The following is a 27,500-nucleotide window of genomic DNA, read 5'->3' as shown; positions in this document are numbered from 1 at the left end:
CCTTTGCCTTCCGCCTGCTGCGCAATGGCCAGGAGGTGGCCGTGCTGGAGGTGAGAGGGGGGGGAAGGTCGCGGCGGTCACCCTCGTCGTCGTCATCGTCAACATTAGTATTACCTATAGTAGTACCTATTGGTTTGTTGTGTTCATGGAGCGCTTTTCCACAAGCAAAGATTCTGAACTTTAAACGTCAACAATAGATGTTCGTATTTTGTAAGAATTATTATTCCCTAAGTCATATTTTGTCCACATTGGTATATCTTACCTAACTCTACTCCCCTAACGCTGTTGTTTACTCCATTTTCACTATCTGCCTAAGTCAGTTAAGTCTAAGTCAAAATCGATTTGACTATTTACACTAAATAAAATGAACCTTCAAACATGACTCAGGCAATTTTGCTATGAGGCTGACAAAAATGATATCAAGAAATGGGGCCGAAATATATTCCTTAATCAAGCTTTGAGGGATGTTTTATAGGAGGGGAGATCTGGGTGATTGAACTCTACTACCTTCGTTCTTTCCCTTTTCTGCTCTCTCAGTCCTCTTCTCATTAAGTTAATGAGCAGACAATCTTATCAAAACCTCCAAGTGAGCCTGAAAACAGAGAATCATAATTCTAGCAGCTTTATAAGCATTTCCCCCTGGCTGCTCAGTGAGCACTGGGCAGCCTCATGATGCTACATGCAGCTTCATGTTCCTGGCTCATGAAGCTACATGTAGCAGTATAAACACACGGCTGGTGCTTATCCTCTTCCTGTGGCCCCCAGGCGTCCTCCTCCGAGGCCCTGGGCCGCTGGCTGGGGGTCCTGCTGGCCGAGACGGGCTCCACCACCGACCCGGCGGCCCTCCACTACGACTACATCGACGTGGAGACCACCGCCAACGTCATCCAGCTGGCCAAGCAGTCCTTCTGGTAAGCCCCCCTCATACAACAGACCCCGTTATGTCATGAGAGACACACCACACAGCCCCCTAAGAGCTGTTACAAAGACACTGTTCAGGTTCATTTAAAGACATGTGGGTGCATGACCTATATGAATGCAGACACACATGTAGATTAGTACTTTATTGATCCCCAGGGGAAATTCAAAATTCGATGTAGAGTACAGTAATGGGGAAATATTAAGCAGGGAGTAGTATCAACGATGGTAATATAGGCCTGTTATTCTAGACAAATTTTCATTGTTGATTGATCTTTCGTTAACTTGTTTTTTATAACTGATTGTACGAATGTATAAACAACTTGTTTTTTAAGGTGGTTAAAATAAATACCAGTCATCTTGTCAAGGGGTGAAAACTTTTTTAAAGCAGAATTTCCTTTATGTCTTCAATATTGCGACATAAGACGTTCTGTTTTGTCCCATCCCAGTTTCACCAGTAAGCGTGCTGTGTCTCCCAACCCCTACCTGGACAACCCGGTCAATGGTGGCTACTCACGTCCCACTGGTGTGGCCCTGCATTACGACGACGTTCCCATCAACGGCATGGTAGGACACACTACAAACGCGGGCCACTTTCACCTAACTGGCTCGCAAACTCGTAATATCTCAAATAACCTCCTCTAACCCAACTTTCTCTTTGAACTTACCGATACTGCTCTGATTTTCCACTCTACACTTGTCTGTATTGCTCTTGTTCCCTCCTTTATCCTTCTCCTTTGCCCACACCATGCTTGCTTTAAAACAAATGAGGAACCTGAGGCGCAGTACTCCAGTCCTGCCACCAGGGGGAAGGTAGCCCAGACATCGGACACACTCTACGAGAACACAGAGCTCTACGAGAACACAGAGCTCTACGAGAACATGCCCTCTCCCGCGCTGGCCGCCCGCTTTCCCGCTAAACCTTCCTCCGCCTCTTCCTCCACTAAAAACCCCAAACCTCCTGCAGCTAAAGTGACCTCTAAGTTCCTTTCTGCGGATGCTAAGTCTAAAGACACCGCCCAGGTGACTAACCTTAACTTATGCATGCATTCCTTCACACTTTGCCATCAGTGCCTTTATTAACCATCACTTTCTCCATCTTGTTACTTTATTTTGTTCTTACGCTGTAATTAATTTATTGTTTACTTCTTTTCTTTTTTATTATTAATAAAGATGACTTGTCTCCCAGGTATTCTGTGGTCTATGGTTCAGATACAGCATTCATTTAAATATGCACATTGGACATTGTTTATGTGGAACAATATAGACGGTGTCAAAACATGGAGGAGATACAAATCATTGGGTTATGTTTTTCTTTAAGAAAACCATAAAAACACAATTCAGGTAGGGCTGGTTGCGCCTGCGTTTCCTGTACTTTATGCTCATATATTTTGTCAACGTTGGAAACCATTTTTCTTTTTATAGAACACGATGTTGACCACCCAGAAGTTTGAATAGCCTCCCTAGCGTCTCCCCAGTCTCCTTAGCCCCAGCTGTGCGGTAATAATGCCGGTGGCTCCGTGGTCCAGGGCCAGCTGTGGGGTATTTGGGGGAAAGAGATCCAATAAATTAGTTTACTCCCACCCACATTGTTCTGCGTGCGGCCAGATTGGAATTGTATTCGCGTTATTTAGGGTTCCTGTGCGTTTTATATATCATGTGCACACATGTCAAGGTGTGTGCGCGTGTGGGGCTGCATAGCATGTAGATAGTTTGCAGCATGTGTGTGTTATGCGGTGGCCATGTTCCCGACCACATATACCCCCATCCCCCAACAAAAATACTTAAATCACCCCCTCAAATGCAGTCCCCAGGCCCCTCCCCCCTGGACGCCACACAGGCACACACAGATTGCATACACACACTCAGAGACACACACACACACACACACACACACACACACACACACTGGTCTTTGAAGTGTGTGTGCGTGTGGGTGTGTGCGTTGGTGCCTGGAGGGTGTTAACATCATATCCCTGAACCGCAGCAAAGAGTTTAAGTGGAGGAGTAGAGTTAATGCACCAAGGTGTGAACAAGTGTGTGTGTGTATAGGAGTGTGTAAGAGGTTGTGTGATCCATATTGTTTGGTTAGAACAGCCTGGATTATGAGGCGAGGTTATAAAAGCACAACAGGCCATGGGGCCACACTGAGAGCCAAGTGCAGTCTAGGGGTTGTTTAGGCTGTTTCTGACGAGGCAGAAACCCCTTCCTCCTCCACGTCGACACACTACTCTATGTGTCACGCGCAGGGAAATACAGCTGAAATACTTGATCTTATTGACGTTTTGAGGAGTATGAATTAGTTTGTCTGTGCCCACGAGGTGCAAGTGAGAATTTGAGAGTTAAACCCATTCTGTATTCATTCCGACATCATTTATAGTTTGCTAATACTGAATATGGCTATGATGACTTGACTCCTCCCCCTGCGCTCCGTCCTCAGCTGAAGGGGAAGAAGGGGGGGGCGACCAATGGGACAGCGTCAAAGCAGAAGGCGGAGCCAAAGAACGCGCCTAAGAAGAACGGAACCAACGGCGTCAATGGAACCAACGGAACGGCCTCCATCAAGCGCAACAACTCCAGTAAGCTAACACTACCCTCCAGTAAGATAACCCCACCCTCCAGTAGGCTAACCCCACCCTCAAGTAGGCTAACCCCACCCTCCAGTAAGCTAACCCCACCCTCCAGTAAGATAACCCCCCCTCCATTAAGATAACCCAACCCTCCAGTAAGCTAACCCCACCCTCCATTAAGATAACCCAACCCTCCAGTAAGCTAACCCCTCCCTCAATTAAGATAACCCAACCCTCCAGTAAGATAACCCCACCCTCCAGTAAGCTAACAGCATCCTCCCAAGCATGTTGGGTGGAGTTCAACGGAGGTTAAAAAATTTTAGGCCGCTCATTGTACAAATCGTTTTATAATTATACTCTTTTCGTGCAGTTCACCAAATCGCATGGGCTGGTAGTTAAAAGAGCAACTAAACAAGTTTTCATCTAGTGGCTTGAAAGAAAAAGTCTTATGCGTCAAAGCCTTTGAACTAAAAGTCGCCTCAATTGTATCGCACAAATGTTTGAATCCAAGCAGTCTCACGTAACGCCACCGTTTCAACGTTAAGTAACGCCACATTGCGACGGAGCTAATCCTTCCTCCTTTCTGCTTTAGCCAGTGGTTTCCATGGAGACCACAGAGGCAGACAGTGAGTCTGGCTCACCCTCGCCCTGGCCCCGCCGCCTCTGGACTACTTTCTAGGAAAATAAAAGTGAAGAAAAATTCAAAGCCACAAAATATTTTGAATATGGAGTCGCGTCTAAATTACAGTTGGTTTGGTGAAGGAAAAGTGGACTTGGGGTTTATTAACTTCTATTAGCCATGCGTCGTTGAAAGAAAGAAAAAAAGGCCCAACCCCAAAGTTAAGGCATGCATAAATAGCGGAGTTAGCAAAAGGAAGAGATTGTATATGTGAATATTTTGACGGAGGGGCCCAGAGAATGTGGTTGGGGGGCTAATTGCGGTGGCATTGGTTTTTTAGTTTGGTTTCTTCGGCTGTAATGTGCGCGCAAGGACTATTAAAACCGCTGGTGTAGGCTGTCATCCTCCTCAATAAATACCTTGAGGGACTGAGGGGGAAATGCCAAGACGGGGGTTGGAGCTGGTGTTGGCTTTGAATCCAGGCCATGCCCTCCACGCTTTTTCCACTGTCGGCCTCAGACAAAATATATCTGTTAAAAGTTTGATATGGATTGAGTGAATGTTCAGAAACGCTTTTTAAGATAAGAAATACAGATGTGAAGCGAGCGTCTTTTCGCTTATTGCTGCTGATGCCCAGCCAATGGTAGAGGAGGTGTGTTAACCATGTGATCTCCAGTTCCAAAAGCACTTTCCAAGTTGCCGTCTTTGTACTTTCTGAACAAAAAATATATAATAATAATAATGATGATAACAGTAGCACAAAACCAAGCAGCCAGATGTTGCTATCAAAAATGTGTTGTATGAAGACCCATAAGAGGCGTTAATGACAGTAGAAAAACTACAAAGATGGCGGCTGACAATGTGTGTCATCATGTCATCCTAACCGGTGTCGTCTCCCCCCCGCCCCCCCCCCCCCCGGTAGGCGTGGACCAGTACAAGTACGGGAAGAACCGCGTGGAGGCGGACGCCAAGCGACTGCAGGCCAAGGACGACGAGCTGGCCCGTAGGAAGCAGGAGATCCGCAACCGGCTCACCCAGCTCAAGAAGGAGCGCCGCGACCTCCGGAGCGCCGTGGAAGCCGCCGCCGGTGAGGAGGCCGCCGGGACCAGGGTGAAGGGGGGGTGGGGGAAGGCGATAGGATGGGGTTGATCTAGACTAGAGGTAGGCGGCAAGGAGGATCTGGGTTCGCTCCCCAAAGGCCGCAGTCCACCTAGGCGGCCGCCCCTGAGCAAGACTACCGCTACTAAACGCTACCTGCTCTTTAAGGACATGGCTTCACCGCAAGGGGCTCAGGTTAGAAGCGTCTGCTTGAGGACTAAATGATGAGTATTATGGCCCACATTAAATGAGGATTATACCAAAAATAAGGGCACGGTATGTGTGAAAAATTATTAGTCAAAAATGTTCTACATTTCTTTGATCGGCCATTGGTTAGCACACATCAATACTTGATCCAGAATACTGGATCCGATCCAAAATGACATTTACAAGACTAAGACGATGTCGTTCTCCCCAGACGTCTCATTTGGGGACGTCTGCAAAAATATATACATGGAATGATACACGGCTACATCTTGTCTGACTCCTGGTTTGATCCCGTCCCCCCAAAGGCAAGCGGACCCTGGCCTCGCTGACGGAGCGCCTGAAGAAGGTGGAGGACGAGTGCAAGCAGAAGGAGGAGGAGCGCGTCACCTTGGAGCTGGAGATGACCGAGGTGCAGGAGAGCCTGAAGAAGGCCCTGAGCGGAGGGGTCACCCTGGGCCTCACCATCGAGCCCAAGACCGGCAGCTCCACTCCTCAGGTAACCCCCGCCCCCTCACCTCCACCCATGACCTGCCCCGTACATGGTCAAAGGTCTCCCCTCCACACTACTCTTGAGTTATTTTAGCGGATGCTGTTGATCTAGATCCACATTCAGATACATTAAATAGCAGGGAGGGCATCTTGCCCTCCCTGCTACGGGTAGGCCGCACACACTTGGAGTTCATCAGCCTAGCTACGACTACACCGCACACATACAAATGACACCGGAAGAGCGAAAGCAGATATTAGTTTATATTATGAGCGTGAGCCAGAATTCCCATCAGCCTCAACGGTCGCCATTTGCATTCATCATGGCACATGCTTAGATTAGATTACATACAAATTGAGAGGGCAAACCAAAAGACTAGATTGGTGTCCCTATTAGCTAGGTATTTCTGCAAAGTGAGCGTTTATTTACTCATGTGTGTGTTTCTGTGTCTGTGCCTGTGTGTTTGTGTGTGTGTGTGTGTGTGTGTGTGTGTGTTCCCCTCCAGTCCCCAGCAGCGGTGCGGCGGACCCTGGAGTCGTCCCCGTTCTCCAGCTGTGACACCAGCGACACAGAGTCCCTGTGCCTGCCCGTCAACAGCGCCTCGCTGCTGCGCAGGCAGCCGGCCGGCCAGAAGGTCCCCCCCGTCAGGGGCCACGTCCTCAGGAAGGCCAAGGTACGAACAGGGGCCCCGCTTGAAGATACAATCATAATATTAACACTTCAGTCAGTTTACAAAAGGAAAGGCTTTGATGGCAAAATGACTCATAGAGGCTAAGACCAGACTTGCACACTATGCATTTGACAAAAAAAACAAAACCAAAAATCTACTTTTTTTATTTTAATTGATGGAATGATGATATTCTCTTATTTTATTACACATTCTATATACTGTATGGTTACCTTGGTTTTAGAACAGTGCCCTATGAATTAAAGGGGTTATATCGTGCCACCAGGTGTGAGTGTGATTAGCCATTACAACCCGTTTGATAATCTGCCTTTCCCTGTGTTTTAGTGACATCACAAGTGGGCGTGCCCATTTAGATGTACGATGGCTAGATCAGCAACATTTGCCACAGTCTACTGGGTAGGCTGGTTGGTCTATCCAGCATACATCTAGGTGGACACGCCCACAATTGATGTCACTAGGGCTCATGGAAAAACAGATTTTCAAACTTGTAATGGCTAATCATACTCACACCTGGTGGCATGATATAATATCTTTAATATTTTGGTACTTTTATATTGTTTTTGAATCCTGCACTATCTAACCAAAACGTTGTCCCTCCATTTTGTTTCTACAGGAATGGGAGATGAAGACTGGCACATAAGATTTCATACTTTTGGTGTTTTACTTTTTTTGTGTGTATATATTTATTTAAAAAGACCTTCCAAGCAGTCCGAGGACACACAAGCATAGCAGACCAAGCAGGAGAATAAGTATCGTAACTGAAACTAAGCGAGTTCTTCAAGCATTCCATTTGATATTTTAGCGTTGAGCATGCTTAGTTAGTGTACTTAGTCGGGTACAACTATGTTGTTACAACTGTACCTGTTTTTCATTCCAAAAGTGTATTTGCTTTTTTCATTTCTTTAATTCCACCTAATCCAGTTTCAGATTCACGCTTTGGGTTTAAAAGCTCTTAAAGGTCAGACGTATTTATTTGTAAATGTTTGAAGAAAATACTAGCTTCCCATGCTTTATTTATGTCAATATATTTAATGTAATTTTCTTTTTGATGAATGAAAGCCCTCAACTGACTTTCTTGTATTTTATTTTTTACAGTGACAGCAGTCAAATTTCCATTATTCATCCTTTATTCTATGCGTTTTTGAAACTACTACTTTTTTGTCGGTGGCATGACGACGTCTGGGGTTGGTGCTATTCAATTGATATTGTGAGATGGGACATTTCAACTCAAAAAGCCCCAAGTGTATATTTAAGCGTTTTTTATTAAGGATGCAGTTATTAGTATTAAGGACACTATTGGGACATTATCTAAGATAATTCATAACAGGAACTAATTATCATGCTTTTGGTGATCATTTAAATGTGTTTGATTACAACTGCACACAGCAAATGTTAGCCGGACGCAAGTATGGCGTTTAGTTAGCCACTTTGGTAGGTCAAAGTTAGAAAAAAACAAGAAGGTGCTTTTTCAAGGGCCACCCTTAAAACTACAATACCAAACACTGTTCATGCCATCTCTGTTCCTGATTGGTTAATAAAGCGGTGCTAGGTGATTGGTTAATGATGCTGCCAATTCTTCAAAGGAAAACAAACCGTTAGAGCTTGTCCCCGCCCACTATCAACATTTAAAAAACGCTTTCTCCTGAACCTTTAACAGTAATGGGCGGTGCTTATCGCTGTTCATGCCTCCTCTCTCTTGCCCAAGCCCCACTCACTCACTCACGTCCATCAGATTCAGGGGGGTCAGAATGTTTGATTGACGTTATTCCTAAAATACCTATGACAGGAAATGCCCGCAATTGCATTGCAATATAGAGGACAATTTCAGTCAATATTTACATTGTATCCTACGTTTTCAAAAACGTTCTGCGTATATGTCGAAATTCTGACTAGGGTCAATCCATAACACCCACTAAATCACTTTTAATCTAAAATATGTTGTATTAGGGTTTAGTTGTCCTTTCAACATCCCCTATATTTGGCAGTGTGGGGTCTGATTGGGTACTCGGGACCACACACACATTTCTATAAATACCCATTAGGGAGATGGGGTTGGTTGTTTCTCTTCTGTATATATTTTCTATCCTGTACTCTCCACCTGGTGCATTTTTTAAAGTCTGCAAACTTTAACGCAGACTGCATGTTGGCATGAAAATGAGGATCTTTTTTTTTTAATTTCTTCCCTTGGCTTCACATTTCTTGTCTGAGAACAGTTATCGTGAACACATTGTAAATACCTTTGCTGGATAAGAAGGGGGTGTGGCTATCAGGATGGGGGCGGGGTTTGAGGGACCCATTGTGGGTGGGGTTAACACAACTGATGGTTTTTGCACCTTAAGATCTTTTGTACTCTGCTGTTTGACTTTTGACAGTTGCCGCCTCGGTGACAAATAAACGTGTACATACATAACATATTGTAATAAACATATTGACAAACATTGCTCTCTGGACTGCTTAATGCCAGCGTTCTGAAAACAATATTTCTTTGTCTTGGTTCTCCAAACTCCAGAGTGTTACATTATTGACCGCCCATGTCGTCCACGTATTGGCCTACCACAGCATAGCAGCTGGTATTGGCTCTCCTCCATGACTATGGAAGTGTGCATTGATGGTGACTTTCAGATAATTGGGGTCAGTGGCGGACTCAGAGTGTTTGAAGGGCAGGGGCGAAAAAATAAAAAGATAAAAATTCTTGCTCTAGAGGGCTCATCATCATAATTTATTGTATGAAGGGGCACCAGAGGGTACCCAATAATTTTTTTCACATGTAAAGGGCAGCCAATGAGGCACTTTCTCTCGTATTCGCCGCTCTTGAGGGCACTTTTTGCAACCATGGAGGCACGACGGGGGGCGGTCTCCCCCCGTCGTGGCTCCATGGTTGCAAAAAGAGATGACCCAGAGATGGCGGCATGGCGCTGTCTCACGCAAACTAATGTCCTACTGATATTATGGTTTGGTTCTTTTAATGACCTCAGACATCATACTTGCTCCTTACGTGGGTTAAGTAGGGAATAAACCAAGACATGTCTATCTTTCCCAATAACGGGACAGCCTGGAATGGTTTATTCCACTAATACCAGTTACCAACAATGATTAAATATTACGTTCATTAACAACCAGAGAGGATCTGTCATTTTCAGTTGCACAACATTCCGTTTTGGCAACTTACAATGATTTAGTTGTTTTCTGTAAGCTTTGAACTAAAGCGTTATGATGATTACAATAAGTGTCAAACTAAATTACTTTCTGTCACATTACCTTTCAAAACGGAAAACCCTTGTTTATGTGTTGAATACAAAGTTAGGAAGATAACTTCCAACTGTTTGGACCACAAATGTTTGCATTTCAGAGAAAATAATATTGATAACCACAAATGTTAGCTTTTTATGTTATTCGTACTTATATTTTGGCACGGATTTACTGGTGAGATCACATTTTGGCCCAAAGTTTAGGTACCAAGCTCAGAAAATCAATAAAGTCGCATTGACTTAATTTGCGCAACTCTGCCCTCTAGCGGAGACTGCACTAGGGTCACGTTTAACATGTACAAGGAGCCTGCATTTGATCTTATATCTGGCTGAAATAAGTACATTTTAACATACATCTGGGATTAATAAAGTACATTCTAGCTAATTTCTTGGAGGACTTTGATGAATAGTCAGCGTATTACAATGACGTATTACTATTATCACGGCAAGGGGGCTGAAAACACGCAAGCACGCGCGCGCGCGCACGCACGCACACAAACACACACACACACACACACACGCACACACACACACACACACACACACACACACACACACACACACACACACACACACACACACACACACACACACAAGGTGCAAGCTGTTGATGAGCAGCCTCTGGGGACCTGTGTTCCATTCCTGGACGGTCTGCATGGAAACCTACTTAAATGAGGCCATGTCAGAAATGTAATGCTGACATGTGAACTGTACTGCCAATTATAATCTACAACCAGATAAAGGCTGGTGTGCGCAGCTGAGCAAGAGTTGAGTCAGTGTTTTAAAGATGGCATTTTTTAACTCAGTCAGTATCATCACCGCGTTCATCCAACGTTAAAATCCAACCGTTCAATCAATGTCAGCAACATTTGACAATACAGCATTTACATACATTTGACTAATTAAGCCAAAACATGAGTCTTCAACTCGTAGCTACTTGACAGAAAGTGCCAAATCCTGTGACAGGTGTATCGACAAAAATTAATCAAAGATATTGTCATTATTATTTTGTTGTTGTTGATTATCAAGGCACTTGGTGATGTCAAAGTAGGACTACTACAGCTTATATTTGTAGGCCAACGATGATGTTGACATTTCTAATCACTCGATGGTAACCCACTCACAGGTAGGCTACTGTCTGTTCAATGTCAAGCATGCGATGAAATGGTTATTTGTAGAAGAAAAGCGATCATAGACATGAAGTTGTGGGAGTGATTTAATTCCGGAATGCAGGTTAAGTGCACAACACTTCCTTCAATCAAAAAACAAAACAAAAACAACAAAAACAAAAGTAAAGCAATATAAAAAGAAAAACGAAAATAAAATCAAAAAAGGGGTTGGTCAAATTGTGTAGCATCAGTTGCGAGGTCAAAAAATGCCAACATCGGGATTCTGTTATACCGCCCCCCCCCCCCCCCCCCCCCCAAGCCAACCAACAGCAGAATATGTACAAAATATGTTCAACACGATGTGAAACACGAGTGATCTGTTGTTTGTTTTCTCAGGTGCGCAATGAACAGTGAAGTACAGCATGGCCCCAATAATGCGTAAAGAAGTTCACCTCTATCGACTATGGCTGCATTCCAAAACATCCAACTTCCTATTGCTTGTTTATCACACCTTTAGGGAGAAAAATAATTATCGTTTATTAATCGTGCTGGAGTAAAGTGCCAGTGGGGAATCTACTTGTTGGTGATCTGGGCCCAACCACAACCTTCACTGGAAGTGGGCGGAATGGTAAATAAGCCACGCCCACAGGTTCTAATTGACCCAGGTAAACCTTTGGTCTGTTTTGGCTTTGGTGCAAATGGCAAGGAGGCCATGGTTGTAGTATTTAACTTATCTACAAACTCATAAAAACTTAGACTGTGTTGTCCACTATGTGGAGAAGAAACAATTCAGAACTGTTGTTAGCTTGAAACATGTCATTAAAAGAAGCATAGACTAAAATAACTTACATCAGTAAACAGTATGTCTAAGGACGCAGTAAAGGAAGTTTGGTCCAAGGAAGACTAGTCAGTAGCTTTAGGCAGCTTCTCCGTCATTTGAAAGCATCTTGACATTTTGGGAAGTGAGGGCAAATAGAAAGAAACAGACAGAGTATTGGAATGCAGCCTTTGAGTCGATCACCATTATTGTCCTGTACCGTTATTGCCTGGATTTGTAGTGGCAGCTTTTTTGCAGCCAAAATATATAATACACCTTCAATACATCACAGATTATATAATTAGTGCAAACAAACCAACAGACGTTAAACTTCTGTAAAAGACATAAGAAAAAAAAAGGCATTTGACAGTTGTGTATCAAAAATATTTGTGTAACTGGATATCACTGTGTGTAGTATATGTGACTATAGATGTATAGTGATGATAAAACTTGATGAACCACAATAAAAAGCAGTTGACAATCCGTGACATTTTCTTGGACATATTATGCTGAAATAAAAACGTGTAAAGTAGGCAACCACGTTGAAATAACCGTGTCAGCTAAGTGAAAGATTCACCACACTCTGATTCAACGAAGAGCTACTTCAAGAGAGAATCCTGCGTCACTCCAGTCAGAATTCTACATTGAAAGTTGAACAGGAAAGGAGCTGAGACACAGGGAGCTGTCAATACACTTGAACTGACCAATGACAGATATCTGTTTCCTCAAATGTGACAATTAAAAGTTCTTGTCGAAAATGTCCCGAAACCTCTTTGCGAGTTTGAAAAGATGTTCGGATCGATGCGAGATTACGCAGAAAAGCAAACAATACAAACAAAAAGCATTTTGGTATTAGTGAAAAATAGTCACACATCAAGGGAGTTATATTTACAATTGAAGATTGTTCTATTTACATATTTATGTATGTACACACACACACACACACACACCCACATACACACACAAGAAAATCTAATCCATACGGAGACAAGATTGCCGCCCTGACGATGCCTAATATAGGCTTATACAGTGTAAATCCCAACCACGCCTCTTCGGAGACACCAACCCTCGACTCCTGGGGAACCAGTATACCTTTGAACTCCTGACAAGTTACTGTGGGGGCGGACGGGTCATATGGTTTAATAAAGGAATAAATACGAAACGAGCACAGGTTATGTCTTGGGGCAGATTCAAAATCCGCCATTTTAGGCACCATGGGACCAAAGTTTGTGTTGTAGAATGAATGGCAGCTCTCAACCATGCCAAATTAACTTTATAAGGGATAGTCTGGATGTGTTAATTAACCTGTGATGTTGTCAACAGTTAAATTTTTCGATTGGTTTGAGATCTGACTAGTGTTTAAATATAAAAGATGAACTACAAACAGACAAAAATCTTTGAATATGATTCCAGACTAGTTCTTGATATCGACACGCACACACGGTTATACACAAAACTACAAAAGGTAATCATGTCTATCGCTAAGCAGTGTGACTAAACTTAAGGTTGGATACTTGTTGTAAATAACGCTTTCCCCCTGTCAAGTTCTGCTTATTAAGCTCTGATTTAGTTGCTACCCTAGTTGCTCCGTCTTGAAACTCATGAAAACCTCAAAACATTTAACAGAATGTATTTCTCCTTCTTTCTTGCTTTCTTTCAGAAAGAATATTATTGCCTTAAAACAGTGAGTACACTGTCATTTCAGGAGACAGAACGACAGTGACACGAAAATGTACATAATGAGCTTGAAAGTGTGTAAGAATAGTACGAAAAATAGAACGAAAATCCTGGTCAAGTCGTTAAAAACGTAAAATACACTGCAACTTTTGTGCGACGGCAAAATCGCCGGGGACAGAAGCTGGCCATGCTAATCTTTGGCCACATATACTTGGTGTTGCTTTGACTTTGTAGTCTGCCATGGACAGAATCCTGAAGTCCATTACCTGTGATAGTGATTCGGGATCTATGGTAACAGTGACAAAGGATAACGTGTGTTCATGTGTGTGTGCCCGCAAGGCCCTTGACAAAGACACAGCTAAAAGACAGAAGCATAGAAGTGCATTTCCTTCAATCCCGCCTCTAACCTCAACCACCGCTGTTGAAGGAGAGAGACGAGGGTGCGGAGAACAGGGAATGGTGTGAAACCATTGCTAGGCTCTGCTAGCAAAGCGGCACTAAGAAATTACTAGAAGTGCTCTGTGGGTGAATGTGTGAGTCAAGCTGTGATTGGGTGGGACATAGAGCAAGGAAGAACCCCTCCCCGCCCCTCGGGGTGCATTGAGGGCCATTAAAAAGAGGAAGGCAGAGTGTGGAAGTCTCTGTGCTCATTAGCCGGCTAGGCTAGGCTAACGTAGCTCGGTTAGCACACTGCCGTGGCAGCCATCAGCTGGTCAGGTAGCTGTGCAGTTCTCTGGAGTTTACGCTCAGGACCACGCCCGAATGATTGCCTGGTAACCGGGATATAAAGTGAAGATAAACAAAACAAAACCTGGGTCAGTTAAAGGAAAAAAAAACAAGTCTCACAAATGTACATTGTTAATCTTAAAACACATACTCATGCATGGACGTGGACAGATATAAACGTGGCATTTACACCATACAAAATATAAAACATATACAGTTAGTAATATCAATAAAAAAATAAAAAAATAAAAAAAATATATATATAAATAGAGAGAAGCATGCCTGTCATGCAGGAAGAGAGTCCAGCAGTCAGTACCTTGGTATGTGTTAGCTGGTGGTGTTAGTGGCCTGTGGGCGTGTCTAGTAGCAGTGGTTAGTCGTAGTCCTTATAAGGGCACGGAAGGCGGGGCTACCTCCTCCTGCGTTACCTAGCGTCTGGGCGTCCAGGTCGTCGTCGATGAACTCCTCCCCCTGGATGATGTGCTGCGTGTCCTCGCTGTGGTTCACGGGGCTGGTCATCTCCTGCTCCTTCTCGTTGTGCATCTGGGCGTACACGTTGCGGCTGCCCGGCAGCTTTCTGAAAAACAGCGGAGGGTAGGCGTCCTCAGTCCTCAGCCAAGGACTGCGGGGGGCATTTATTTGTTGGGGTAAGACAGGGACCGCTTGAAGAAGATACAATGCTGTTTTAAATGCGAGTGACGTTTTTCTGTAGAGGTTGCGGGGTGGAGTGTGTGTGTGTGTGTGTGTGTGTGTGTGTGCGTGTGTGTGTGTGTGTGAGTGTGAGTGTGAGTATGTGTGTGCGTGGTGGGGGGGTAGGGGATGAGGTTACGTGCTGGGGCTGCGTCTGGCGTTTCCACCGTGAGAAAAGACATGCGGTTACACAGGTTACTGCACACAGGTATAGACACAACTGGTAAACATGTGTTAAAGGGCGCAGTCACCCACTACTTTTTTCTAGTACTCATTTTTTTGGGAAAAGTTGGAACGTTTAAGCCCGGGATTTGCGGGAACAATGATGTCAACGGTCCAACTTTTCTGGGATCTTTCCACGGAAGTGGCTTTGATTTTTATCAGGCAGTGTTTTCAAGCAGTGCGTCCTTATGTTAGAAACCAGCCCAGTGTGAACTTGAAACGCATCATGAACTTGCACTAATGCTCATATGAGGTCTATCACTGACTAGATACCTGTCTCTGTGCATCATGCTAACAGCCAGCCTGTCAGGTAATGACTTGCTGAGGAGAAGGGTAACACACCCACCTTTTGAACTTGTACAGGATGAACAACCCTGAGGCCAGCAGGCTGATCAGCAGAACGACGGCCAGGGCCCAAACCCCCGGACCCCCAGCGGCCCCGTGGTAACCTACACATACACACGTACATACACACACGCGCACAGATGAGCACACACGCACGCACACAATTCAACCCCATGTCCCAGTTAGGTTCTGAAAAGGCTCACATTAAGATGATTGTTTGATATAATCCCTTCACTAGCAGTTCTCAAATAGGACAATACACAAATGAAGAAGAAATAGAACAAAATAAATAAATAACCGGAAAGGAAGGTTTAAAAAGAGCCACACACTTATGTGAAGAATAAGTCGATTAGAAGCTTTTTTGTAAGTAGAAGTGTAAGCAGGAATTAGTTCATAATTACAAACACACAAACCTATGCACAGTGTAACAAATGGTGCAGGAGTTGCATCAACAGTCTGCACAGATGCACACTGTTAAGTTAAAGAGAAACGTGAAATATTCCCCAATCGATTTTTGGAAATCCATACATTTGCGGTAAAGAGTCAAGCGAGCACTAGGACCATTCCAGACTAATCCAAAAAGCTTGTATTCATTTGGGAGGCTTCACATATAGCATCCTGGGGGCGAGTTCTCAGTCATGTATCGAGGAAGGGTAGTTAACACACACAACGGGACATGGGAGCCAAGGCGGCAGTTGAGGGAAATGGGGGCAGCAGGAGGGATAGGTCGGGGGAGGTTAGGGATTCAGAGCGTGTAGGATGGAGGAAGCAGAACAGAGCAACGCCAAGGCCGGCGTGGGAGAAGACAAACCGATAAAAAGGATGAACGCACCATTCTCCGTCGTGGTGTCTGGTGACTCACTAGCAACTAGGCCGAGTCCTTGGAGATGGACCATGCAATTATCCATTTCAACAGAAAAAAATGGTTTGAACGCAAATTAAAACACAATACAAAACAAAGGAGATGTTCTTTCAAACAGGACTCGAGGTACAGCGTTGGGGTGGTTGGCTGACGACGGGGGGGAATGTACCTGCGTTTGGGTCGGCCAGCATCACCAGAACCTTGACTCCTCCGCGCACCACGAAGCTGACGTTGTTGTCGCTGAATGCCTGGATTATGGCTGGGATTCTCTGTTGGACAAAGCAGCGGTCAGTTTGACTCAGAACACTTCCCATGCCTGCTTTTTAAACAAGGTGGAGAAGAGCCAATCCCCCGAAAGATGAAGGAAGGAGGCAGGGAGCTTGCATTTCAGCTGATGTAGCGCTAGCTACAATATGAGAGTTTGAGTGTTGATGTTTATTTAAAGTAACATTACAATAGTTTGGTGTGTGAAAAATTGTTTGGTGTGTGAATTTATCATGTACATGTCTTTGTGTGTGTGTGTTTGTGTGTGTGTGTGTGTGTGTGTGTGTGTGTGTGTGTGTGTGTGTGTGTGTGTGTGTGTGTGCAACTGTCTGTGCGTGCGTGCGTGCGTGCGTGCGTGTGTGGTGCATATATGCGTGTGCTTCACCTTATCTACAAACACACTCCTGGTGACTGGCTTGCTCTCCAGTGGTACGATGTACAGGTTGGCTGTGGTGGGGAGTCCTGGCTTCACCATGGTGACCAGCGACTCCTCTGGGATGCCTGTGATCTGGGGTCAAAGGGGACATCTTTAGCATCGTGTGACTCAACAGATGTGTGGAATTGTAGGAGTTTAATGTGGGAAATGTGTAGAGCAAGGTATGGTATTTCACCAAACCACTCGAATTTAACCTACGAATTTAACCTACGTGCCAGCACAAAACCCAGATCACTTTATTTCTATTTCCGCTTCTGTTATTGCGATGGTATACCTTGGTGAGCAGCTTGGTGACCACCTGGCCGATGTCCTCTCTCCACTCGTGGATGTTGGGGTTGAGGCTGTCCAGGTTGGGGCTGAAGCTCAGAGGGATGACCTGGAAGACGTCTGGGGGGTCACAGAAGGGGGGAGGGGTTAGGTTTCACCTGAGTCGACGACAGACACTAGCAACACAGGGGTTACATCTCTTTCTACATAGGATCCCCTCTGAGGGGTGTCGACTTGTATCACCATCGTCTCATTCAATGCTTTTCCGTAAAAAAAAGTTAATTTGATACTGTTTTTGGATTATTATCATATCATCAATAATATTTATGAATGTTTGACTGTACTTTTAATAATTAGTTATTATAATGTACACACTTATTGTATGTTGTACGTCCTTGCACTTAAAAACAGTTCTTAGTTCTGTAGCATCTTATCCTAGCTATCTTTGTTGTACACAGGGAATTGTTGGTGCTTGGCACTTGGTTCCATGAACATCCTTACTGTACCGACAGCAATATATTGTTGTTTCTCTTTCTTCTGACAAATGTACTTATTGTAGGTCGCTGTGGACAAAAGCCTCTGCTAAATGCCCTAAGTCTAAATGTAAATGTAATAATGTATAATTATATACATCATTTTTTCTTGCTGAATTATTAAAACACGTACGATTCATAGTAACTGCAATGCCAAAATCTATAGTTTGATAAAAAAAATAAATAATAATAATTGAAACCACAACAAAGCAAAATAACAACAACCCAACCAGCCAACATGTCCCTGGTCCTCCTCGTACCGTAGACCCTGACGCTCCGGGAGTCCTGCACCATGGAGCGGCCGTTGGACGCCTGCACCGTCACGCTCACCTCCCCCGCCTCAGGGAACCACGTCAGGATGCTGCTCTCCAGGGACAGCTGGGGCTGAGAGGAGGAGGAGGAGGAGGAGGAGGAGGAGGAGGAGGATATAGAAGAGATAGAGGAGGAGGAGGAGGAGGAGGAGGGGGAGGAGGAGGAGGAAGAGGAGGAGGAGGAGATAGAAGAGATAGAGGAGGAAGAGGAGGAGGAGGAGGATGAGGAAGAGGAGGAGGAGGAGGAAGAGGAGATAGAGGAGGAGGAGGAGGAAGAGGAGATAGAGGAGGAGGAGGAAGAGGATCAGAGGAACATTAAATTCAACCGTTACTTTTTTACAAAGGAGAAAATATTGAATTGACATTTGAGAATCTAAGAATTTGAAAATTTGATTAGAGGAGGTAGCTTATCAGTTTCTGGTTAGCCTTGCAAAGCCATAAGCTCTTGATATTGTACAAAAAAACAATTTTAACCCAATCACCAAGGCTGACACACTCTATCCCCTCTCCCCCGTACCTGGAGGCTGTCTCCGATCCACCAGTAGAAGACGGTGAGGTTGGCCTCAACCGGGAGCACCGTGGCCGTGAGGTTGACCTGCTGGTTCCTCCCGGCGATCGGACCCACTTCCAGGTGCACTTCCTGTAGAGGGGCTGGAGACAAGAAAGCATCCAAATGTGTAAAGGAGGCGGCTGTGGCGGACATCCAGAAGTCATAGAGCTGTGGTCATAGAGCTGTGTGTTAGTGCTTGGAACATCCTTATTGTACCGACGGCGGTATATTGTTTCTCTTTCTTTGGACAAAAGTAAAAAGCACAGCCGAAACATTGCCCTTTGTAAGAAGCACTAAGCCGTGTTAAACGGGGACTGACCTATGACCTGGATGTACATGGTGGCGCTGGCGTGGCCGGCCATGTTCTCGGCCTTCACGGCCACCCGGTAGACGCCGGGGGCCTCGTAGCGGTGCTGGATGGGCTCGTCCGTCACCGTCAGGTTCTGGTAGATGGTCCGCACGCCGTCGCCCAGGTCCACCTGGTAGCGCGTGCTGCTGGTGTCGCCCTGACGCCACACACACAGGAAACACTTCCTCAGCCTCATAGCTGCATTGCCTGAGTTGTATTTTAAGGTTGTTTCTTGTATATTGTATTTAGCGTAGGGCTATGCTAAAGTCAAATCGATGACAGTGGCAGAGAATCAGCAGCCTTAGGAGTGTAGAGTTAGGTTACAATTTGGCCAAAATATTACTTTATTTTGACTTGACTTGCCACTACGTGGTGTTATCAACGCCATCGAAAGTGCAGGTTATAATATGGAGTAACAAATATATTATTACTACCAAGAATACTAGTACTACTACCACTACCACAACTACCACTGTTACAATAAATACTACACTATAACTACCACATTTTTCAAAATAAATTCACCAAAGCGTTCCAATGCCTACAATTAAGTATCGGAGCTATGCTGGAGTTAAAGTATGTGTAGCAAAGTCCATTACTAGACGCCACCTAGGTGGCTCCCACACTCCAACTAGGGGACTTTTCTGAACTCCAAACATAGAGGACGCAGTGTGGTGGTGTTAAAATCCGGTTTATGCAAAGGATGATAATGAAGATGGCAAGAGTTCCACTCCACTGCAATCCAAAAGATTGCCTGAGTGTGTTTAACTTGTTGTACATCAAACACACACCTGTTCCTGGTGGACGATAAAGGTGATGTCATCACCGGGCGCCACGGCCAACATCTGCCCCTTGATGCCCACCTGCAGGCCCCTGGGCGGCAGCAGAGGGCAGGCATGCTGCTTGGCACTCTGCTGCTTGTTCACACCCCCCTCGCACACGTTGGAGATCATCTTTCGGTACCTGCGACGCAGCACACGGACCGTACCAATGTTAGAGCATGACGGGTGTTAGACCGTACTAATGTTACTGTTAATGTTACTGATATTACTGATATTACTGATATTACTGTATGTGTGTGCGTGCGTGCGTGCGTGCGTACTCACCCGGTGCTGGACTCGTAGCTCTGCCCCAGGTGGCAGGTGTCGGGCGGGGCGTTGGGGTCGTGCCAGAAGTCCGCAAAACATTGACTTCCATCGGCCTTCAGAACCTGGGAGCGCTCAAATCCATAGTCACTACACACAAACAGACACACACACACGCACAGGCGCACACGCACAGACACACAGACAGACACACAGACAGACAGACAGACAGACACACACATACACAGACACACATACATACACACACACCCATACACCCATACAAACACACACACACACACACACGCAGACACACATACACACACGCAAACACATGTTTAAACTTATAAACTTTGATTGAAGAAATTATTATAGGAGACACAGGAGGCATGTTGGGTTGCTGCTCATTGCATGAAGGTCAGAGAGAGGTCAGAGGTGGGACTGACCAGTTGAAGTCCCTCTCGGTGCAGCCGCACAGCTTGGCGGTCAGTGCGGAGGTGTAGCGCTTCCCTTTTATACAGTAGGCGCCCTCCCGCCGCCTCCGGAACGACCGCTCCTGTCCCATGATGCACTTGTCCCCCTGCAGCCGACCAATGAGCAGCGAGGAAGGAAGAAAGTAATCGTATGTTTAGTCACGCGTGCTGGAGTCGCCATAAACGCGTTTGCATTGAGCGCAATATTCAGTCTATCGATCTTGGTCTGGATCATTTGTTTCAGGGGAGGTTTATACAGGCTGCCGGGGGAACATTTCCATGGCATGTTCGTGATCACATGCTGGTCTATTCGATAAGTAAAGGCGCCTCAGTAGGTGTTGTGACTTGCGAAATGCTCGCTTTGCATTTCTTAAATGTCTTTGAATAATAGGTTATTAAAACTATGATTGTATACAGAGCCTGTCTCGATTCAAGTCCCTCTGAGAACATGTTCTCATGAAGGTTAAGGCGATGAGAAATACCGCTCATGTCTCTGGTGTTGTCTGAACAGGGCGAGCGCCACAGTGCTGTATTCTGTGTAGGAATAGTTGTTGTGTCGCCGAATGTAACAGGATATTGGAAGACGTGAGAATGTAAACGTGTGTGTTTGGTTCCTACTGCCTTTGTGTATTTGTGGTATGTCCTGACAAAAGAATCCAAACATTAAAAAAACAAAATAATGAAAAAGATAAACTAGATATGGTTAGATAAAAGGGTTAGATGTGATTATTATAGGGTTAAATACAATAAAATACTGTACACCCAAACATATCCATTCAATGGTTTGTGTGTGTGTGCGTGCACGCATGTGTGCGTGCATGTGTGTGTGTGTGTGTGTGTGTGTACACGCATGTGTGTATGTGTGTGTGTGTGTGTACGTGTGTGTGCGTATGTGTATGTGTGCGTGCGTGCTTGGTGCTACCTGCAGGTCAGTGAGGGTCCAGGGGTCGTAGTCCTCTTCTGTACACTGCCGGGAGAAGGACTGCCTGAAGTCCACCTTTACCAGCTCCCAGTCCGACCTGTAGCTGATGTGGCCAAACACACTGCAGACACACACACACACATGCACGCGCACACACACACGCACACACACACACACACACACACACATACGGTTAAACTTGTCATTCATCCAACTTTGTGTGCAATAGGCTACATTTATATTCCTCCTTCTCTGTCTGTCTGTCTGTCTGTCTGTCTGTCTGTCTGTCTCTCTGTCTGTCAATCTGTGTCAGTCGTTTCTATCTGTCTGTCCATCTGCCTGCCTGTCCATCCGTATGTCCATACATTCACCTGTATTCATTAACGAAGGTCGGATTGCAGAAATAGATAACCCCTGACCACTTGATCCAATCCCCTCCTCCCTCTCTCTGGCCGTCTCGAGCGACATGAACATCCTTACTGTACCGACAGCCATATATTGTTGTTTCTCTTCTGACAATTGTACTTATTGTAAGTCGCTTTGGATAAATGCGTCTGCTAAATACCCTAAATGTGAATGTAGATAAACCTCAATCTACATTTTTATCTCTAGCTTAAGCTATTAATCCTGTTGCATCCAACTTTAAGCCTAGTCAAATAATAACCAGCTTTATATTTAAACCATTCACTGCTCCAACATAGATAATAATAGGTACATTTACTCTCCCAATTACACTTCCAACGACTTTGTTGTCATTGCCATGGTAACTTCCTATCAGAAACTAGAATCCTCAAGTATTGATCAGCCCATCCGGCATATAGAGGGGTAATGCTTTCTGATTGGCTGATTGGTACACTAATGAATCAGGTTTCATACCAGCTACCCTGCTGACTGGCCTGTCAATTAAAAGTCAAATGTGTTTCCTCGTGTGTTTCCGTCGGCAAAGAAGATTTTGTGTTTAGTTATGTTTTATTTTCTGTTTCAAAGATTAGTTTTGCGTCATGTTTACTGCCTGGACAATAAAAAAGAAAAGTTCAACAATCAAATTCTCTCGATAGAGATGCAGGTTCAACCAGCGACCACTATATGGCAGTGTTTGACCAGTATTGACTTGACTTTCCCCCTATTCCCCCATTATAGCTAAGCTTTTATTTGTAAAGAAAATAAACATGAACAGTTATGTGATAAAAGCAGCAACTTTGCATATGGGTCAGGCGGATCGCTGCTGTTGGAATAATCAATGCCCCATAATGTTTGTTTGTTTGTGTCCTCTCGCTGCATATTCGATCATTTGCATAATCACCACTCCGACTTGTCAGCACGTCTCTATGTGCACCCTCCCGCTCTCCACTTTCCTCACTTTATTAAATGCTACACAAAAACTACAGAAAGAACTTTGAGAAATGACCTGCTGTTATCATTAAGGAGAGCAGCCTGCCCTCTGTGCTCGGAGTGAACAGCGACTACATAAGGCAGGAGGATTTTCTTTCTGTGCCATCAAAAAAAGGGTATCTCTCTCTCCCTAGGATGATCAGACACCTGCTGATGTCAGCACTCCTCCCTATCTTACAGAGCCAGACCTGAGTGTGTGTGTCTGTGTGTGTCTGTGTGTGTGTGTGTCTGTTTGTGTGTGTGTACATCCTTGCTTGTGTATAACCCCCAGTTCCACCACCACAGTGTGTGCGGTGTGTGTGTGTGTGTGTTTGTGTGTGTGTGTGTGTGTGTCTGTGTTTGTGTGTGTGTGTATGTGTGTGTGTGTGTTTCTGTGTGTGTGTGTGGAGCTCTCAGCTGGGGTTGGAGTGTGCATGGTGTGTGTGTGTGTGTGTGTGTGTGTGGGTGTGTGTGTGTGTGTGTGTGTGTGTGTGAGTGTGTGCGTGCGTGCGTGCGTGAGTGTGTGCGTGTGTGTGTGACGAGCTCTCAGCTGGGGATGGATTGAGGGAGAGGGAAGAGTGGGGAAGGGGTGGTATTTAGGTGGTTGGGAGGGAGTAGGGAGAGAGGGAGGAGGGAGATAGGTACAGATGGATGGTGTGACTAGATAATACAATAGGTGTGCTGACATCGAGCCAAAGACGATGGATAGAGATATGGACAGTGTGAGTGAGTGAGTGTGTGAGTATGTGCCTGCCTGCCTGCCTGCCTGCCTACGTGCGTGTATGTGTGCGAGAGACAGAGAGACAGAGAGAGAGTGAAAGAGAGAGGGAAAGAGACAGAAAGAGAGAGCAAGAGCGAGAGCATATCAAAACACCAGAGTCAAATAGAGGGGGAAAACAGCGTACGAGAGGTCAAAGGGCAGAGCGAGGACGGCAGGGCCTCTCGCTCTCATCAGCCACCAGATGACACGCCAATCAGACACCCAGCCGCAGTGGCGTCTGGCTCGCAACGCCCGTGAAATGAACCTCGCTCACTCTAATGGAGGAGGAACCCATGCATGTTGGAGGGCCTTCTCCTCCCCCGCCGCCTCCTCAGCCTCCATCAGGGAGGAGAGCGTGATGAGTAAGGGCCGAAGGTGGTGGTGGAGGTGGTGATGGAGGCTAGCTGAGGAGCTGGGCCACCACGGTGGGCCAATGACTCAGCAGAATTTCCTCCGGATTTCCTCGTTAGTGCTCAAGCCAGAATGTGTGTGTGTGTGTGTTTGTGTGTGTTTTTGTTGTGGTTGTTTACATGTCTGACCTTGGCAAAGTTGGGCCGGCGGAACCCAGTGTGATGGATACGACGACATAATACCGCTGAGGCACGCTCAAGAAAAGGGTTGTTCTGCCACCTTTATGGACCCCTCAGTGTAGAGAGACCGGAGAGAGGTTGTGAAGCAAGAGAGAGAGAGAGGAAGATAGAGAGAGAGAGAAGAAAGATAGAGAGAGAGAGAGAGAGAGAGAGAGAGAGAGAGAGAGAGAGGGAACGACACGTAGATTCGACACGCCAGAGTTTCTGAAATCGAACCGGCAGGCGTTACGACGTGTGTTGCCGGCAGTGTCAGCACGCCTGTGGGGGTTTGAACTCACGTCATGACCAGCGTCTCGTCCCCCGGCTCGCTCAGCAGCCCGTCGACGAACACCGAGGTGCTGGTGAAGTTATGGACTGACCACGTCTGACCCTCGTCAATGCTGAACCTGGGGGGGAAGGAACCAATCACAGTGGTCAATAACACGGACGAGGTGGAGGGGGGAGGATTAGGAGGAGGAGGAGGAGGAAGAGGAGGAGGAGGAAGGGGAGGAGGAGGAGGAGGAAGAGGAGGAGGAGGAGGAGGCTGATGAGGAGGAGGAGGAGGGAGAGGAGGAGGAGGAGGAAGAGGAGGCTGAGGAAGAGGAGGAGGAGGCTGTTGAGGAAGAGGAGGAGGGAGAGGAGGAGGAGGAAGAGGAGGCTGAGGAAGAGGCTGTTGAGGAAGAGGAGGGAGAGGTGGAGGAGGAGGAAGAGGAAATGAAGGAGCGGAAGAGGAAGAAGAAGAATAAACATAAGATGTATTTCAAAAAGTGAATCTGAATGTCAATACATCTGGTCCTGTGCTTCTGTCTACCTCAACTGGTGTAGTAGGGCATAAATATTGCTTGGGTGACAGGGTTGGATTCCTATAGCGGGGGGCACCAAACGCCATACATTTACCTCTTTAGTATAATAAATAATAAACATGAAACATAACTCGTTCAATAATCAATACCTGGCTTCAGGACGAAATAAAAGATTAACAACATGGATATTCTACCCAAACCCTATAATATATTCATCCATCTATGTCCACAGTGACATTTCTTATGCACTACTGGGTGTATATGAACAAGGTCAAATGTAATTGACTAATTACAGATAGGAAACGTGCAACAGGGAGCCCCGGAGACAAACACAGATAGAAGTCATGTGAGAACGATTGGGTTGTTGTGAGTGGCATCCAGTTTGGAGGAACAGCCAAATGAATTGGAGCCAGCCTCACATGCGACCATTGGAACAGCCTCTGAAAACATCCTTGCTTGGAAGCAGTCCTAATCATAAACTAATTTGTATCACATGTCTCCCGAAACGCAACTGGATCCTTTCCCAGCATTCAAAAGCATTTCATTCCCAGGGCGCCACAACATTAGTAGAAACACAGAACTGATAGTTTGGAGTTTGCTTTTGTTATTACAGGTTACTTACTCACTACATTAGTATTAGCTCTGCTTTAGTGGGGTTTTCTCTTTAATTCTAGGGCACTTAGCATTAGCATTAGCTCCGCTTTAGTGGAGTTTTCTCTTTGATTCTAGGGCACTTAGCATTAGCGTTAGCTCTGCTATAGTGGGGTTTTCTCTGTTTCTCTGTCTAGGGCACTAAGCATTAGTGCTGCCTGAGACAACAGCAACAGTGCTGCTAGGGAAATGTTGACTGACTGAGAGAATCAATGGAAATTCAAGTGGCATCAAGCTAGCTGTGGATTATGCTAATTGGTGCGCAAAGAGTGATAAGTGAAAGCTAAAAAGAAAAAGAAGGTAACTAAATCTCTGCCTGCTCCACAATTGCGTGAGACTTGACTATGGGTCTCATCTTGCCATCCAACTATGATGGCAGCGGACAATCTCTTTGTACATTGCAACAGAAGTCATTCATTATCCCTAACAATATCTAAGCATAAACTCATCATTATATCTAGACTTCTTGGAAATATAAAATCATACACAGAAAAAACACATTTACAGCGAGGAAAAATTAGCTTTTTCTTTCTGTCGTGTCCACCTTAACAGAAATACACATCATAGGCCTACATCACAATGTCAATAATAATCGTCAAAGTATTTAAAATAAATATACCATATATTATTATGTTATAATATAACAATTAAACCAATGTCAATATTCCTATTCAACTACAAGTGGACGCGACTAGCATGGTGTCTGGGAGTCCAGCGCTCGGGGAGCTGCTCTGCCAAGCGTGAAAACGGTACCACTTCACTGCCTGTACTTGTTGACGTCCTTCTCCAGCGAGTGTGGAAGGAGAGGAAGGCTAATTATTTACCAAGAGCCAAGGGCCCTCCAGAGCAGGGGAAGGAGGTCTTGGAGGAGCCCTTCTGGAGAGCATTTTAGGACAAAAACAAGCATCATCCACGGCCAGCTGAGTGCCCCTTTTCACTCCTGCTCCTGAGGATGGTTTCCAGTCCTCTCATTCAATCAATCGCTCAACAGTTATCGCCGGTTCACTTCACTCCACTTCACATGTCCCCTTCCTACTTTTTTGCCTCCCCCTTTCATTTCTTTCCATCTCAGCACTTTTCTGACCTTCTCTTCACTTTGCATCTTCTTCTTCTCTATTGTAAATACATCTCTCTATCCCCCCCCTCTCTCTCTCTCTCGCTCTCTCTCCATTTAAGTAAACTTTGAGGCATGTTCTCTTAAAGCTGTGTAGAAGGGAGGGAAGTGGGTGTGAGGGAGGTTGTGGTAGTGCTTTGCCTCCGACGGTGGAGCTTACTTGAGTATCTTCAGGGGGATGGAGGTGTCCTTGATGGCCACGATAACCCCGCCATGGTCCAGGTACAGGATATGGTGCTCCTCCTCAAACACCTGCCCACACAAAGTGACAGGAAGTTAATTATTGCCCACATTATGCCAAACTCAGAGCCTATGACCATTATAATGTATCCGTCTTTTCATTTGGTTTACATTTTTGAGGTTTATAAATGTGTCAAATTTTAAACTTCTGGGATGGTGACATTTGGGTGTGAAGTAGTTAATTTAATTGACTTCAGTTAGAGGTGGTGAGGTTTAGGTATAAACTAAGCTTACTGTAATGGCGGCCACCCTCATCACTTCTCCATACATAAATATAAACAATAAGCACCAGATGATGGCACAAGGTGAAGCGTGACAAGGCCCACCTGTCTCCACGTCTTCCCACAGTCGGCCGTGACGTACATCTCCTCCTTGTTCTCCACCAGCTTGGAGCCTAGGTTACCTGTCAGGTACCCAGATGGAGGTAGAGAGAGGTGAGATGAGGAGAGAGAGAGAGAGAGAGAGAGAGAGAGAGAGAGAGAGAGAGAGAGAGAGAGAGAGAGAAAGAGAGAGAGACAG

General features: G+C 45.4%; 2 protein-coding genes across 5 annotated transcripts in view; one reads left to right on the top strand and one right to left on the bottom strand.

Annotated features, from left to right (window-relative positions):
* afap1 (actin filament associated protein 1) overlaps positions 1-8,845 on the top strand; it is a 43,372-nt gene extending 34,527 nt beyond the window's left edge. The window contains exons 10-17 of the mRNA XM_079758065.1: positions 1-50; positions 766-911; positions 1,368-1,485; positions 3,359-3,497; positions 5,030-5,194; positions 5,718-5,908; positions 6,405-6,572; positions 7,201-8,845. The exon at positions 1-50 is cut by the window's left edge and continues 162 nt beyond it. Coding sequence (XP_079614191.1) covers positions 1-50; positions 766-911; positions 1,368-1,485; positions 3,359-3,497; positions 5,030-5,194; positions 5,718-5,908; positions 6,405-6,572; positions 7,201-7,227 — 1,004 coding nt within the window. The 3' untranslated portion in view covers positions 7,228-8,845. The remainder of the gene's footprint in view (positions 51-765; positions 912-1,367; positions 1,486-3,358; positions 3,498-5,029; positions 5,195-5,717; positions 5,909-6,404; positions 6,573-7,200) is intronic.
* A 2,435-nt stretch (positions 8,846-11,280) lies between these two features.
* Positions 11,281-27,500, bottom strand: part of sorcs2 (sortilin-related VPS10 domain containing receptor 2) — a 192,832-nt gene continuing 176,612 nt past the window's right edge. Inside the window, exons 12-28 of one of the 4 annotated variants that reach the window (XM_079758049.1) lie at positions 27,308-27,384; positions 26,902-26,993; positions 24,473-24,580; positions 21,474-21,594; positions 20,525-20,658; positions 20,100-20,228; positions 19,785-19,956; positions 18,964-19,150; positions 18,612-18,745; positions 18,044-18,167; positions 17,258-17,370; positions 16,933-17,055; positions 16,453-16,552; positions 16,254-16,301; positions 15,423-15,525; positions 14,578-14,786; positions 11,281-14,208 (exon numbers count right to left, since the gene is read on the bottom strand). In XM_079758049.1, coding sequence (XP_079614175.1) covers positions 14,144-14,208; positions 14,578-14,786; positions 15,423-15,525; positions 16,254-16,301; positions 16,453-16,552; positions 16,933-17,055; positions 17,258-17,370; positions 18,044-18,167; positions 18,612-18,745; positions 18,964-19,150; positions 19,785-19,956; positions 20,100-20,228; positions 20,525-20,658; positions 21,474-21,594; positions 24,473-24,580; positions 26,902-26,993; positions 27,308-27,384 — 2,039 coding nt within the window. In that variant the 3' untranslated portion in view covers positions 11,281-14,143. The remainder of the gene's footprint in view (positions 14,209-14,577; positions 14,787-15,422; positions 15,526-16,253; positions 16,302-16,452; positions 16,553-16,932; positions 17,056-17,257; positions 17,371-18,043; positions 18,168-18,611; positions 18,746-18,963; positions 19,151-19,784; positions 19,957-20,099; positions 20,229-20,524; positions 20,659-21,473; positions 21,595-24,472; positions 24,581-26,901; positions 26,994-27,307; positions 27,385-27,500) is intronic. The other 3 variants (XM_079758050.1, XM_079758051.1, XM_079758052.1) reach the window with 3 other exon arrangements.

Source organism: Pollachius pollachius, assembly GCF_949987615.1.
Source record: "Pollachius pollachius genome assembly, chromosome: 20".
Classification (NCBI taxonomy): domain Eukaryota; kingdom Metazoa; phylum Chordata; class Actinopteri; order Gadiformes; family Gadidae; genus Pollachius; species Pollachius pollachius.
This window is presented reverse-complemented; position numbering and strand designations above follow the sequence as displayed.